General features: G+C 40.0%; 1 protein-coding gene across 1 annotated transcript; it reads left to right on the top strand.

The window, feature by feature from the left end:
* The first annotated feature begins 35 nt into the window (after window positions 1-35).
* On the top strand, window positions 36-16,494 carry abhd16a (abhydrolase domain containing 16A, phospholipase). Its single transcript, XM_082551622.1, has 20 exons — window positions 36-168; window positions 2,604-2,660; window positions 2,765-2,831; window positions 4,541-4,627; window positions 4,900-4,985; window positions 5,085-5,158; window positions 5,333-5,440; window positions 5,889-6,003; window positions 6,086-6,187; window positions 6,297-6,360; window positions 6,474-6,523; window positions 6,850-6,973; window positions 7,439-7,543; window positions 7,630-7,693; window positions 7,865-7,921; window positions 12,831-12,893; window positions 12,995-13,071; window positions 14,983-15,081; window positions 15,179-15,225; window positions 15,860-16,494. The coding sequence occupies exons 1-20, from the start codon at window positions 67-69 to the stop codon at window positions 15,941-15,943; spliced, it is 1,632 nt and encodes a 543-aa protein (XP_082407748.1). The 5' UTR covers window positions 36-66; the 3' UTR covers window positions 15,944-16,494.
* Window positions 16,495-16,538: the final 44 nt, after the last annotated feature.

The raw sequence follows: 16,538 nt of genomic DNA, 5'->3' as shown, positions 1-16,538 counted from the left end.
TCTTAAGAGCGTTTCGCGTTTGAGGTTTTGGTGGGTACGGGCTTCCGTAGTTCTCGTAGTGGAAGAATGGCCGTCTGGATGTGGCTTCGCTGTGTTTTAGGGCCTCATCTTCAACGAATTCATCGTTCCCCGGACCAGTCTCGACCTGACGGGAGATCGGGAAGGAGGGTACGGATGTGTACAGTATTTTGCATGATTTTTAAAGCAGCTGAGTGCGAAAGATTGAGCAATAATTAATCCTTTCGCTTCCTGCGGCCCGGAAGTGTCAGGTGTTTGTTATTGAAACCCTGCATTGCAATGACATTTTAGAAATGAATGAAAAGACAAGAACGCAACGACACGCTTTCCTTGGTCTCGTTGTGTTTTGTTTCGTCTCGTCGTCTAAGGAGCGGTCATTTAAATTCAATCTATCTTCGATGATGTCAAACCGCTTCTGCTAACGCTAGCCAGGAGCCGAGGAGAACCCAGGAGGAACGAAACAGAAACAAATAAATTGAATAAAAATATTAAACTCAAACAGGGACAATTTAAAGGCATAAAAACTGTAAAAAGCATTTGGGAAGACAGAATTGTAGAATACATTCTGTCTTCAAATTATAATGCTAACAGCTAAGCTAACGTTTGCTAACTTGCATGAAATTAACGATAGATCGAATAAGTGATGCGAAGGAAATGACACCGCAACCACAAAAGAATTAATTAAAAGTATCCCTAGAAATTAAATGAGAGCTGGAGATCTAAAGAATTCGACGCTCAGCATCGAATACATACACTTCTACATAGACTTACACACTTTATTAGGTACACCTTGCTAGTATCGGGTTGGGCCCTGTTTCGCTTTAGTTCTTCGTGGTACAGATTCCACAAGGTGCTGGAAACATTCCTCAAGGATTTTGGTTCGTACTGTTATGACAGCTTCACGCAGTTGCTGCAAGTTTGTCAGCCTTACATGCATTATGTGAATCCCATTTCACCACATCTCAAAGGTTTTGGTTGAGCGGGTGGTAGGTCGTTTGAGTGCAGTGAGCTCATTGCCATATTTAAGAAACCAAACTGATAAGGTCTGAGTTCTGTGATATGGTGACTGCTGGAAGCAGCTATCGGAAGAAGGGTACACAGTGGCCATAAAGGGATTGACATGGTCAGCATCAATATTGGGGTAGGCTGTGGTTTTTAAATAAAGCTTAGTTAGTCGCCCAAAGTATACCAAGAAAATATCCCGCACACTCGAGCCGGTGCAATTTCTAGCCTCCTTTTCTATTCTTAGCTGATAAGAGTGGCACGTGGTGTGGTCTAAAGCAGCTGTAGGCCATGTGTGTCAAGATTCAAGATGTGAACAAGATTCAAATTCAGCAGATGGTCTTCACTTTGTTTACATGCCTAAATAGTTCTACCTGCAGTTGCACCTAATAAAGTGGCCATGTTACTATATGTGGTGATGATTGAAAGGGAGAGGGAAAAGATCAATAGGAACAGATGTGCAAAAACAAAGCAGTGAATAATATATCCAGTATGAATATGTACAGATGTTTACGTTCATGAGTACAACTTTGTGTTCACCTGTCACACAAGTGTGCAGTTCTATAGAGCTAATGCTTCCTGTCAGCAGAGGCGAATGAGTGTGTTGGAAATGTGAATGCAGATTGATACTAATGCTATTATCAATTTTGCCTTTAAGTCAGACTAAAGCAGTTGATTAGCTTTTTGATTCCAGATCAATTTTATCTTTGAGTCTATGATCTGTAAATTGAGTAAAACGAGAGATGTGCAGATTAAGATGTGCAGAAGGTCCACAGTGACATAAATGTGATGTCACTGTTTTCCAACTGTCAGAAAAACATGTTGTTATTGATACGATTCCTGAGGGCTGGACAATTTGGAACCAGCACTCGGTTTCCATACTCTGTGTGTAATGAATAATAGACAGAATAGGATGTTTTGTCTTTTATGGGGAGAAATCTGTTCATTGACCACCTTCATCTCACTGTCTGAAATGTGTTCAGCTTTTTCCTAATGATTGTTGCAGCCTTGTGAATGACTTTATTGATCCTGTTGGCATCTCTTCACCAGTAGACCACAGACTGCTTGAAGATCTCTAGTTGCATACATTGACTGAGCTGAGCTTCCACAGATGATCCTGGTTCCATATATTTCTGCCTACATTTAGCCTTTGCATTCAAACTTTAAAAAGCAATCAGCAGCTTTGCAAACAGCTATAATAAGAAAGGTAGATGAATAACAAAGATGCTGCCTGCAGTTTCTGTGTGCTGTGAAGAAGGTCATTAAGTGCTCAGCAGGTATTTGTGCGTAATGTTAATGTTCAAATTTGACCATTACCTTCTCAGTCTTGTTTACATTTAGTAGCAGTTGATTCCTGCTACACCACTTCATAAAGTTATCCACCAGTTCCCCAACCACCACCACCAAGTCATCAGAAAGCCTCTGCAGGCAGCATGATTCAGAGCTGTAATAGAAATTTTAGGTGTACAGAGTGAACACGCATAACTCAGAACCTTTCTCTTTCTATTAATAACTTGATTTTACGTAACATCAGGGAAACTATTGATGCATGATATGATCAGTATTTCCTTCTCTTTTGCCAGGGATGGAACTACCAACCTAGGGGTCTGGAAAGACACACTGACAGCATTCTTGGCTGGGTCAGTATTATATTGTAATGAACTGTATAGAAAGAAGTAGGTGGAGTTAAACAGAAGTAGATTAAATTAATGATTAGTGATTTGTTTATGATTTCTTCCTCCAGGCTTCAGCACTATGGTCTCTGTCCTACTACAGCTCTCCTCTTCTTCTTTGCTATCTTTACAGGAAAGGTAGGCTGATTCATGAATTGTGTGACTACAGCTGAAATTATTAGAAATGTTAGTCAGTGTGTTGATTATCTGGTTAACTGGAATTTAGTCAGCAGCCATTTTTTATAAGTGATTAATGGAGGAAGTGTCCAGTGGGAAGGTTATTTTTGTAAATTTGAAATTATTTCAGGCATTTGAAGCCACTGCCTCGGGGTGTGGGAATGTTTAATAGACATTTTCACTATTGTTTGATGTTTAAAAGACCTGAGTTAATCTATAGATTGGAGTAAATAATTGCTAAATGAATTGATAATAATTATTTGTGCCAGATATGTTGATGCTCCAACAAGTTGCAGTTAAAAATGAGTCAGATGATAATTTAGTGAATATATTATAATACATTGTGATGATGATGATGATGATAATAATAATAATAATAATAATAATAATAATAATGATGTTATTTTGCTGGCTCTGAAAAAAAGTGAAGCAAGTAGTTTTTGTTTGATGCACAGTAAAAATAGCTTTGAGCATCACTTTGATTATTTAATGTGGGAATTTTTCATTGTTCTGGTTTTTTCTACATTACGTGTTTGTTTTTTTTAAATAGATTCATATAATTATACCAGTCTCTTTGTCCAGTTCTGTTCCTTTGTACTCTCAGTGAAAAATGGCAAATTAAAAAAGAAGCACTGAAGCCATTTTCTCATTCTTTGTACTTCTAAAATGTGAGCTTCATGGGTTTAGTGAATGTCGTTTTCAAAAGCTTTAGGACCATTTTGGGGTTATTTATAATTTGAAACTGTGACTGAAGGTAGAATACATGGTAATTAATCTAGTGTAAAGACATTATAGATATTATGAGAAGTGGTTATGAGTACAAAATGTGAACATTCTAATTATTCTCTTAAAGAAATGCGAGGCTTCAAAACAGGTGCATAACCTGAGAGAGTCATATTAAAAAAATAAACTGGAGCACTGAGAGTGCACGGAGAAATAAAATAAATATTAACTAAAGTTAATATATTGATTTTACCCTTCTGTCCTCAAATCATAAGATTAATGATTTTTCTAAAGCTTTCCCTGATTAGATGCAATAACAGTGTTTACCATCTATGATATCCGACCCTGCAAAATGAAGAAATGTGGTCACAAAAAATTAACAAAAAGGCGTTAATTTCAGATTTTTAGGGTTTTTTCAGATGCATTTATGGGTTCATGTGTATCTCAAAGAATATTCAAGTTTTTACTTGTAATTTAAGATTTGTTTTTTTTATTCACTTGATATTTTCTTTTAGGTTTTACTACAGAATATTACCTCCTTCTCACTGCTATTTTTTCATTAATTTGCTTAGAATGGTTTCAAATAATCATCATCATAATTTCCACTTAGACACATGTGGCCATATTTCTCTTTCTGCTGAGAAAGGGGGGAAAACTACCATTAGGAGATGTACTTAGGAACTGCTGTTCACATGCATGTGGGAATAATATAAAGCTAATCAACTGAAACACCCAGTAAGACTGCATCAAGAAAGTAATTGCTTGAGGTTGTGTGTTACTCCTTAGTGTAAAGTGCTTATGGTATTGATTTATGCACATGGTTGTAGGGTAGCTGTCAGCTTGTGAATCTTTTTATCAGTGCTTGTTAATGAGCCTCGAGTCTGGCAGACAGATGAAGGGGTACACTATGATGGTGTTTGCATCACTGTTACTTTGTCTGTCTTTAGGCTTCATCTGTAGCAGTAAACTGGTTCCTGTGAGTCAGTATGTGGGAACTGTTCTTGTGTGTCTTCTTGGAGTGGCCTGTCTTAGAGGTGAGGCTGCTGATTTGAACTCGCTGGGAGACGATGAGTAATTCAGTTCATTCATCTTTCGAGATCAAAACCAATGCTGTGTATGCTGCATGCCAATAAGATTTTATTACCATTGAGACAGTTGAACAAGGTCTACACCCACGAGGCATACTAAACGTACCCTTGAGGATTTGCAGTGAAATGTGTTTTGTGTCTCACATGGACTTTGCTATAACTCCATCTGTCTTTGCTTTCCCCCTGCCTCCCTTTGCTCTTTTCATTTATCGCCAAAGGGTGGGGGAGATTTAGGAATACTGATTATGTTCAGTTTATCACAATTCTTGAGGAAACCAAGAAGAATCACACCCCAGCAAGCAAGGTGAGATCATAGCAGCTGAACTCAGAAGCTCAACATTAATACTGTTTTGAGAATTAAGAGAGATAAATGACTAAGACATATTTTCTGCTTTCCTTCCAGAAAAAACTGAGATGCTATGACTTTGACTTCTCACATTGGCCTTTGGATTTCAGCTGGACTGAAGTCAGCAGTCCGTAAGTTTGTTTAATCTGTAGTGAACCTGAGGTCGCTGCTTTTCTCTTCTCTGCTTATTTTAAATATATGAATTCAAAGCACTGGGTAGTACACTGGATGAATACAGCCACTGAATGTCAAGTGCTTTGTGGCTCACTTGATTCATTGTAAGCCTTTGACTACCTGTCTGACAGAAAGCTGTCCAAGGCTGGCGTTTCTCTGCTGAGGCCAGAGCCCAGATTAAGAGGAGCAGCAGACAGTGTCCTCCACTCTGTCCGCACTTTACCATGCCACATCATCAGGTAAATGCAGAGTTTGTGTTACATCTCTTTTCCACCTACATGGTGTCTGTGCTGGTACTGATGCAGGCTTGCCTGTTGAGATCCATTTCTGCATGTTTAAGAATGGATTGTTAATATCACAGCAAGTGGAAATTTGGGTAATTTCCATGGGCACATCGGGTGCAGCCTCTGGCAGTAATTGATGAATTTTGTGTGGAAGACTCTTCCATAAAAAATAATATCTTTTGTGGTGAAAATGCCTGGGTCCAACACCACATCTGTGGAAAAGGGGTAACACTGATCAATGATTTGTTAATTGCAACGCACCAATGGAGCACAAACTCTTAACCTTAGGCATCCTATTCCATCCCCTTCAACCCTTTTTTTTTTTTTTTTTTTTTTTTTCTGAAAATATTTTTTAGCCTGTTAGCAGTTATGCCACAGTGTCATTATCTGTCTTTGTCTGCAGTTTTGTCATTGCCCACACGTTTGGGAGGAGGATGCTGTACCCCGGTTCTGTGGGTTTACTGCAGAAAGCCATGAGACCAATGCTGCAGCAGGGTCAGGCTAAATTAATAGAAGAGGTGGGAAAGAAGCATATTTGGTTTCTCATATAGAGTATAATAAATGCACACACTCAATCATTTTTGTCCCACTTTGTCACAGTTTGACGGCCAAAGAAACAAGCTGGTGGCCTGTGACGGTAATGAGATTGACACAATGTTTGTGGATCGAAGGAGAGATGGGGGACAGAATGGCCAGACTCTGGTAAATGTCTGCAGTGATTTGTTATTTTATGCCTTGGGCTTGTTCCAGGGTCCGACATCATTTCTGTCGCGTTGGTCACGTTACAGCTGGTTCTCTAATTCTGCCACAGGTCATCTGCTGTGAGGGGAACGCAGGCTTTTATGAGGTGGGCTGCATGAATACGCCGCTGGAGGGTAAGGAATGCTTTACTTTCCAAGAGCTGAAATATTTTGTAGTGACATTTAAATTTCGTGCAGTGGGAAATTGTCGCAGTTACAGTTCAGTATTGTGCTGATGTACACTGTAGGTGGCTACTCTGTACTGGGCTGGAATCACCCTGGCTTTGGAGGCAGCACGGTAAGCAGTGTTGGTAGATTTTTTTGTTTTGTTTTTTTGTTTTTTTTATCATAAAATAGGTCTACAATGTATGTGCTGCATACTGTACTGCTGTGTGCTTGAGTTAGAACAAATAAACAGCTCAGTGGAAAATACCAGTATGTGGAAATTCTAGTTGTAGCCAGGGAGTATTGTTCAAGAGGAACGTGTACACTCCCATTAAAGATAAAATCATTTGGGAGGTTACTTAAAGTGTCATTGTTTATGTGTAGGTTGAGCCTGTTAATTTAGTCATGCATGATGGGCGGGTTTTTTTTTTTTTTTTTAAACCTGTATTTTCCTTTCAGGGAGTGCCGTTTCCCCAGAATGAGGCCAACGCCATGGATGTGGTGATCCAGTTTGCAGTACACAAACTGGGATTCAGCCTCAGCGACATTGTTATATATGCCTGGTCTATTGGAGGATTCACAGGTTCTCAAAGACAAGAACAACACATGCTAATTTTTTAATTTTTTTTCCAGTTTTTTGTGCTAAAAATTTTTTTTAATTCTAACCTTGAATACCCAGAGGTAAAAATGTAGCACCCACACAGAGCTTCAGGATACTGTAGAGTAATCTTAATTTCACCTGTTTATTCTGACCATGTCAACAAACATGCTAATGTTTCAGCCTCATGGCCCTCGTCAGAGCATGGCTGGAATAAATCGCTAAAATTAAGATTAGTCAACCTTATCCTGAGGCTTTGTGTGTGCGCGGCACTCTCTTTAGCTTTTGGGTATTCAGCTGAAGTACAGTACATGATCAGCACTTTAATGTTAAGTGTGAATTATGGTATGTAGTCCCTCCTCGGGCTTATGTTTATCCCTTATCTGTGTTTTCTTCTCTTTTTTTTTTTTTTTTTTTTTTTTTTGTTCCTCTGTCTCTTTCTCTTTTTAGCCAGCTGGGCAGTGATGTCATATCCAGAGATCCAATCATTAGTGTTGGATGCCTCCTTTGATGACCTCCTGCCTCTGGCCCTCAAGGTCATGCCTGACAGCTGGAGTGAGTCCTAGATGTTAAAGATCTCAAACTCTATGTAGCAACTTTTTGTAGAAGTCAGTAACTTGAGTGTATTTGGTCTCTTTCAGGGCCGTTAGTACAACACACAGTTAGGCAATACATGAACCTCAACAACGCTGCGCAGGTTCTTAAGTGAGTGGGACAGTCTGATTGCAGTGACACTAATCATGAAAAGTCAAACTCTGAATCACTGAATGTTATGTAATACAGCCGCTAACAATAGCAAAACTACATTTTTTTTAGTGGATTGCTCACAGTTGTGTGGTTGATGATTAACACAAGCGCATGCAACTCTTTGTGCAGATACCAGGGACCAGTCCTGCTGATCAGGAGAACCAGAGATGAGATCATCACCACAACGTAAGTCCACACATGTCATGGAACTTATAAAGTCCTTCAAATGGCTCAGCATGGCAGGTTTGCTTTTTACTGCCCAGCCCACTGCAGAAATGTCCACACATGATGCAGTCAGACCACAGAAAGTTCAGTGATTGCTGGTGACATGAAGTGGGCAGGTTTTCTCACCACTGGGGTGAGCAATTAAAGCAACTATCAATGAGAATGAAGGGTATTGTTGGTTGACATGAGATACGGTTACCTAGGTAACCAGAGCTTGGAATATCTGGTAATTGCATCAACCACCAATGCGTGACAAATAAAACATTTCCGGTGTGGACTTTCCTAAGCGGGGACTTTTTTAGGGGAAGCTGGATTTAGAGAAGGAGAAAGAAAGCGCTAAATGACATCTCAAATTAAAAATGCTCAAAGATGAAGGAGATGGGGCATGTCTAGTTACCCCATATCAGTTTCCCAAAACCTGGGAAGATAAGATAAGATAAGATAAGATAGAACTTTATTAATCCCTTGGGTGGGTTCCTCTGGGAAATTCGACTTCCAAAAAAAGCACAGCAACGACCGAAGTTACAGTTACAGAACTGTTTTATATATATATATATATATATATATATATATATATATATATATATATATATATATATATATATATATATATATATATATATATATATATATATATATATATATATATATATAAATAAAATACAGAGACAAATATAAATAAAATATACAAAGGGGATAAATAGAATAAATAGGAATAAAAAATAAAAATACAAGTGAATTGCACATTTCAAGTATTGAGTCTATTGCACTGTTGACTATTTACAAAAAGTATTGCACAAGGTATTGTACAGTGAGGTGCAGAGGCACTACAGCTTAGTTGTTCCCCCCTCCTTTGTCCTCCTGTTTCCCCTCCCTCTCCCCTCCAGAGAGGAGTTAAACAGTCTGATGGCGTGTGGGACAAAGGAGTTTTTAAGTCTGTTAGTTCTTGTCTTGGGGAGAAGCAACCTGTCACTGAACAGACTCTTCTGGTTGTTAATGGCCGTGTGCAGAGGATGCCCAGCATTGTCCATAATGTCCATCAGTTTCTTTAATGTCCTTTTCTCTGCCACTGTCACCAGAGTGTCCAGCTTCATGCCGACCACAGAGCTAGCCCTCCTAATCAGTTTCTCCAGCCTGGATGAGTCCCTCTTTGCTGTGCTGCTCCCCCAGCACACCACAGCATAGAAAAGTACTCCAGCAACCACTGACTGGTAAAACATCCTCAGGAGCTTCCTGCAGATGTTAAAAGACCTCAGCCTCCTGAGGAAGTACAGTCGGCTTTGGGCTTTTTTTATACAGGTGCTCTGTGTTGCATGACCAGTCCAGTTTATTGTCCACCCACAGCCCGAGGTACTTGTACTTGTTGACCACCTCCACCTCCTCCCCCTCTATCTGAACTGGCAGTGGACCTTCTCTGGACCTCCCGAAGTCCACAACCAGTTCCTTAGTCTTTGAGGTGTTGAGTTGCAGGTGGTTTGTGTGACTCCATGCGACAAAGTTCCTCACCAGACTTCTGTACTCCTCTTCCTGATCATCCCAGATACACCCCATGATGGCTGTGTCGTCTGCAAACTTCTGAATATGGCATAATTCAGAGTTGTAGCAGAAGTCAGAGGTGTACAGGGTGAAGAGAAGAGGGGACAGCACAGTTCCCTGTGGTGCTCCTGTGCTGCTGACCACTGTGTCAGACGTGTCAGATAGTTGGTGACCTGGACACACTGACACACACAAGTATCTATAATATATAATTATTAAGTACACTGAATTATCACCCATAGTATACCCTTACTTCATCCATAGAATTTGCTACAGAGGTGGGCATTAACATAGTGAACATAAATATTCATCCCAGAGTCATCCTGGGCATGCTCTATGCTCAGGGACACTACAAGAAACCTACAGAGATACTACAGCTCGGACTTGTAACATTTAACTTGCTGAAGCCTGCAAAGTTGAGTACAATTAGAAGAAGATTGAACAAGTGTGGCTTGTTTGGAAAGGTTTGCCGGGAGAAAACCTCCCAGATGCCTGCAAAGTTGCATCTGAACAAACAACAAGACTTCTGGAACAATGTCCTTTAGACAGATGAGACCAAAGTGGAGATTGGTGTAAACCAAACACGGCATATTAGCACAAACACCTCATACTAACTGCCAAGCACAGGGGTGAAGGGGCTGCTTTGGTCTTGTTTTGCAGACACAGAACCATTTTGCCTTGCAGTCATTGAGTTGTAACTCCTCTGTTTTCCAAAGTATTCAAGAGTCAAATGTGAGGCCATCTGTTCTTCAGCTAAACATGGCTGAAATTGGGTTTGATCTGAAGCACAGCAGCAAATCTACAGAAGGATGGTTGAAAAAGAAAATAATCAAGGTGCTGCAATTGTCCAAAGTCCAGATCTCAATCTGATTGAAACGCTGTGGCAAAAACGTTAAAAGAGCTGTGGACAAACAAACACCCACAAACTTCAATGAACTGAAGCAAAGCTGTAAAGAAGAGTGGGCCAAAATTCCTCCTCAACGATTTGAGAGGTTGATAAAGTCATGCAGAAAATAATTAAAAGAAACAAATAAAAAGCTCAGGCTCCAGACTGCTTTAAATACAGCTTCAGGGTTTTTTTCTACTCTTAGGTCTGTATAATAGCAGTGACAGTGGATTCTGGTAACGTGGCTGACTCTCAGGCACACAGCTCTGGCTGTGAGTACAAGATCCCACATTAAACCCTCCTATTTAAGCTTCACGGTTGTGAGGGACAGTCATTCAGAAGAAAGTTGATTAATATGGATTAGATTGTAAGTAATATAAAAAAAGATTTTAACAATTGTGTACCAAGCAAACAGTTGTTTATTTCCACAGCACTTCCATAATGTAGTTGACGAAAGCAAACTCTCACAATACAGAGAGAAGTAGAAAGTTCACCCTCAGTCACAAATTGACACATTTCTTGGATAAGCAGTAACCGGAACTTCTTACTTCCTTTGGTTCGGTTCATTACAGTTATGAGATAGCTGTATTGTAGATTTCTCCAGGGAACATGAATGCCAAGGTGAGCTTTTGACTCAAACTGCAGAAAATATTCAGTGCAGCGATATTTGCTGGTGGTAGACTTCCGCAGGCACAAGCATTCTCCACTGCAACCACTGAACATCCAGGGTATGGACATTGAGGCTGTGGACAGCTACAGGTACCTTGGTGTTCATCTGAACAACAGACTGGACTGGACTCATAACTCAGACGCCCTCTACAGGAAAGGGCAGAGCAGGCTGTACCTGCTGCGGAGACTCAGGTCGTTTGGAGTGGAGGGCCCACTCCTGAAGACCTTCTATGACTCTGTGGTGGCTTCTGCTATCTTTTATGGTGTGGTCTGCTGGGGCGGCAGCATCTCTGCTGGGGACAGGAAGAGACTGAACAGGGTGATCCGAAGGGCCAGCTCTGTTCTAGGATGCTCTCTGGACCCAGTGGAGGTGGTGAGTGACAGGAGAATGGCGGCTAAGCTATCATCCCTGTTGGACAACGTCTCCCACCCCATGCAGCAGACTGTGACAGCACTGAGCAGCTCCTTCAGTGGGAGACTGCGGCACCCACGGTGTGGGACGGAGAGATTTCGCAGGTCTTTCCTCCCCACTGCTGTCAGACTCCACAACAAAGACTTTAACTGAACAAACACACACATCCACACATGTGCAGTAACACTAAGTGCAATAATCTTTTCTGGCATCGTTGTATTTTTACTCAGTTGTATATAGCATTCGTATTCTATTTTTATCTTATTGTATATTTTTATTCTATTTTATTCTACTGTATATAGTATATTATTTTATTCTATTCTGTACAGCTGTGTACTGTATTTATTCTTATTGTATTCTAATTTTTGCGTCATAACTTTTGCACTGTCCACTTCCTGCTGTGACAAAACAAATTTCCCACGTGTGGGACTAATAAAGGTTATCTTATCTTATCTTATCTTATTTGATTTGAAGCCCTTGCACCGGGTGTTTCAGTTCAGTTTGCCTTGTAACCACTACAGGGAACGTGAAAGGAAAGTCAGTGTTTGTTACTTACAGCATTAAAAATCTGATTAAAAATCAGTATTTATCTGATGATGATAACTGTCTGGATTTTTCACAAGTTCCTGTGCTTTTAGTCCAAACTATTTCCAGTAATAACATCCTGTAGTCATGATTTCAGTGAAGGTTATGAAAGTTTTGTGTCTGTGAATGGATTTGCTTGCTTCTATTTATTTTATTGTGAAGAAATATTATTTAAATGTGAAAATTTGTAATGTGATGAAATGTGTTTGATTAAATATATGAATAATACAGCAGTCTGAGTGAAGACAGATTCAGATGGATTTAAAACACAAATTCTTACAAAGTTGCTACAGGATGTTAGTTTAACTACAAAATCTTAAAGGCACTCGGCAGTCTTACTTTATATAGGAGTACAAGCAGAACACCACCAGTTGGCAACTAGTTGAGTGGAGTCTCCTGTTGCAAAGAGACCCATCGAAGGGTTGCGTTTAACAGCGCAACCCTTTCCATATTGATTGCAATCTGTTGGCGCTCTGTCTGCAGATAAATTAGACAGCAGTTATTTGCAAACCTTTAGAATCTGTCTGAGTGTGATTGCAGTCAGTCTGAGTTGGATCATCGTTGTTTGGAGATAGGTTGCCTCCTGCAGGGTGACCTGTGCAGTTTCCTTGTGATTGTCCTGCAGTCAGTAGCACCAGCCACGCCTATGTTTCCTCGCTGTGAGGAGAGGCTGTCGTCACATTTTTACTCTATTCATATTTTGTTGTTTCACATGTAGTTTTAAAATAACCTTTTTATTTTTTTTTAAGTAATTAACCTTTGAGTTTTATTTTGCATTTCAGGGGTCCTGAGGACATCATGTCTAACAGAGGCAATGACCTCCTGCTCAAGCTGCTACAGTTCAGGTTGGTCTCTTAGTCTTCAATGTTCTCATTGTTCTCGCTGTTCAGTCAATTTGCACTTGAGTAATACACTTTTTAACTGGCGATATCATTTTTCTGGACAGGTATCCCAAAATAATGACAGATGAAGGGATCAGAGTAGTCAGACAATGGCTCGGAGCCTCCAGTCCATTAGAAGAAGGTATGTGGCACAGTAAAAGGTGTTATTGTAAAAGTCTGACTCCTCCTTTTAAACATCTAAAAACTATAATTCACATTTCCTCTTCGTGATGGTTTCCTTGGACAGATCTTGTGTTCTGATTACTCAACAAATGATTCAGATTGTGTTGCTCCGGCTGAAAATCTTCACAGCAGATCGTTTGCCTCAGGATATTACAGTAGATCTTGTTGAAAATTTTACCCCGAGGTACAGAGTTACAGCGCACAACCTCGTGTTTGTAAAAACGATGATCATGCACCTGTTTACACCTTCAGAATTTGTACAATGCAGAAAACCTTTGTTTTGACTCGGAGGTCATTTAAATTAAATAGGTTTTTATTGTTTTATTCATTTTTATGGGTAAAACTTTTGATAACTTTATGGATTTGTCACATTATGGCCAACCCTGCATGAAATTTTTACTGGAGGTGCGATCCGCCCAAAAACTAAAGTGATTAAGTTTTGAAAATTGATAACCTGATCTGGGTCCAGGAGAGATGCATTAATGTTGTGAAATGGGAGAAAATTGGGCAGATTCTGCAATATAATCATAAATACGTTAAGAACGAGTGAATTTATTGTAGAGGGAATTTCCAGCCTTGTGGTGGTTGGACTCGGACATCTACAGTTATGCCCTTAGGTATTTAAACAGTTTGCACACTTGACAGGAGATTTTGAATCAAACAATCAAAAAAGCACGCTTACCAAAAGTACTGTATCACCTGTTTTCAGATGCTTAGAAGTAATTGGACCAGTGGTTTACAGTTTCATGGCCTGGTGAGGCCTGTGCCCTTCTTATTAAGTGACCATTAAACCAATAGGAGCTGAAGTTATATTTGGTAGCGTTTTACTCTCAATGAGAAGACCAGAGAGATGTTTATAGACCATCATTAGACAAAAACACAGACTCATCAGAGGGAATGTAAACTCTAGACGTGGTCAAATAAACAATCTGATTCTTTCTTAAAAAGAAGGAATGCACTCACCAGAGGTAGGCAGATCATTGTGAAGATCTATAACCAAGAGGGGCCTTTGTGAATGTAAATACAGAGGGTTTACAATAAGGTGCAAACCACTGGTTACACACAAGAACTAGTAAGGACATGTGCACAGTCCTGAAATAAAAAGTCTGAATGATGGGAGGAAGAGTAAACCTATGGAGAAACAGAAACTGCTCGTGATTTGAAGCATACCATGTTTTCTATAAAACATGGTGGAGGGAATGTTATGACAGTGTAACTAGGTCACTGATGTTTGATGTTTTTGTGACTGCTGACTGCTAGAAATGGCAACATGAACTGGGACGTATACAGAGCTGCAGATTCAGCCAGATGCTGTTAAACCGATCAGGTAGCACTTCGCAGTGCAAAGGGATAATGACCAGAGTGGTTAAATCTAAAGAAATTGGATGGCAGTCATTTGATCTCAACACAAATAGAGCATCATTTTCAATTTTTACATGCAACTCACTGCAGCAAAGAGCCATAAATAAGCAGTAACTAAAGGTGGCTGCAATTATAGGCTTGGCAGAGCAAGGTAGGAAATACGGCATTTAGTGATGCCTATGGTATCTGGACGGGTACTAACTGAATGTAAAGGATTTCATTAAAGTATTATACTTTGTCATTTTACTTTTGAGCGTTGGGAAATGAGGACAGCGTTTTAAAGTGGCTGTTATTCCTTAGCAGTAAATGCAATGTATTTTAAAAACAGCTTGAATTCAAGCTAAGTCTGCCCTTCACTCCCAATCCAAGCTACAAAATTGGTGTAATTGTCCAAAAACATGTGGTCCTAAATGTATTCAAAGTGTAAATTTTGGCTATATTTAGGACACCAACTTGCTCGTAAATTTGTATTATTAACTGTATAATAACACCAGCTCTTTGTCTGCAGCGTCTGTGTACAGTGGCTATGAAGTGGACGACGACTGGTGCGTGTCTGTGCTGCAGTCCTATCAGGCAGACAGAGATGTTTCGTTTCCATGGAGTGTTGGTAAGCCCTGGGCTGCTTTCACATTTAAAAGGCAAATAAACTCCCCACAAACATAAAGTGTTTTTAATACGGTCTGATGCACTGTTAATGTTACCAGGTGAAGATATGACTCTAGAGGGAAGGCGGCAGCTGGCTCTATTCTTGGTAAGGAAGTCATCCGCTGTTATCAGTGTGCTACATCTCCGTGAGAACAGTTATTCCCCTGTGTGGCTTAAAGGGCAGCCACTTGTTGTCTTTATCTGATCTGTCCAAGTTTGATTTTAATACATTCAAGTTCCTCCTTTTACGCTCAGCGTCTCATTTCCTTTTCTCGGTAAGACCCATCTTCTCGTTTTAGGTCGGTTTACCTTCCCCCCTTCTATTGCATCCCCATTAAAAAAAAAAAAAAAAAAAAAAAAAAGATCACAGCTATTCAGACAGCATTACCACTAAGGAACACTTTCCTGGTCGCCATAGTAACCAGCTCACCTGTGCTCTCAGGTTGACTGGTGTAATATATTTCACTGCGCTCAGCTTATTGAAGTCATTTAACATCAAACAAGAGGAGTGCCATCAATTACAGCTAATGCTATGCTTTTCCTCCCCTGGTAATGCCTTCTAAATTAGGCTTTATTCACCTCCTGTGTAAACCCTTAAGAGATGGGAGAGATTTGTAAGGCACTGAGCCAGATAGACCAAACCTAATATAATCAAGTTCTGCACTTTTTGTTCATTGCCCTCCCACACCTCTCATTCCACATTCCTCCTCCATCCCTGCTGTCTTTTTCTTTCTCTCAAGGCACGAAAGTACATGCGAAACTTCGAAGCAACACACTGCACTCCTCTCCCCGCCATCGAGTTCCACCCGCCTTGGAGACTGTAAAAGAAGGGGGGGGAAAGCCCACTGATGGATGGACGAGGGCAAAGACAGAGGACTCGTATGGCCGGTGGTCAGAGTTTGTTCCTGGCACAGCGTGAATGTACTGCTGTGATTTTGTTCTAGGATTTTTCTAAGACGAGTTGTCGCGTATAGTTTTGCCGTGATGGCATCTAGAAGTATCTGGTCTACTATTTATGCCCCCTCAGACAAATCCCTGTAAATTATAACATGTTTTATTTTAGTTTTTGTAATGAATTCTACTTTTCAGTGTTTCTCCTTTTAAAAAGAAAAGAAAGATGCATTTTAAATAAATGCACAAGCCATTACTCACTCCTTCCAGTCTCCCCCTCTTTGGCTGTATTTCTAAAGCAGCTGTAAGTAGAAATAAAAAATTCCTAATATTGTCAGGCCAGAAGAACTTAAGTCTTTAAAAATGCAGCCGAAGCCATTCAGGTTCATTTCCTTTCTGTGGGCACCGTCTTTCTGAACAAAGCTGTATCCTAAAATGATGCTCTTAAATGTTCTATTAAATATGCCGAATGAAAATTTGACAAGGGATTTGATTCTTTTGTTCATTATTTGATACGACTGCTCAACA

The sequence above is a fragment of the Aulonocara stuartgranti genome (genome assembly GCF_965226115.1).
Source record: "Aulonocara stuartgranti genome assembly, chromosome: 11".
Classification (NCBI taxonomy): Eukaryota; Metazoa; Chordata; class Actinopteri; order Cichliformes; family Cichlidae; genus Aulonocara; species Aulonocara stuartgranti.
The sequence above is the reverse complement of the archived record's forward strand: the minus strand, read 5'-3'. Positions and strand labels throughout refer to the sequence as shown.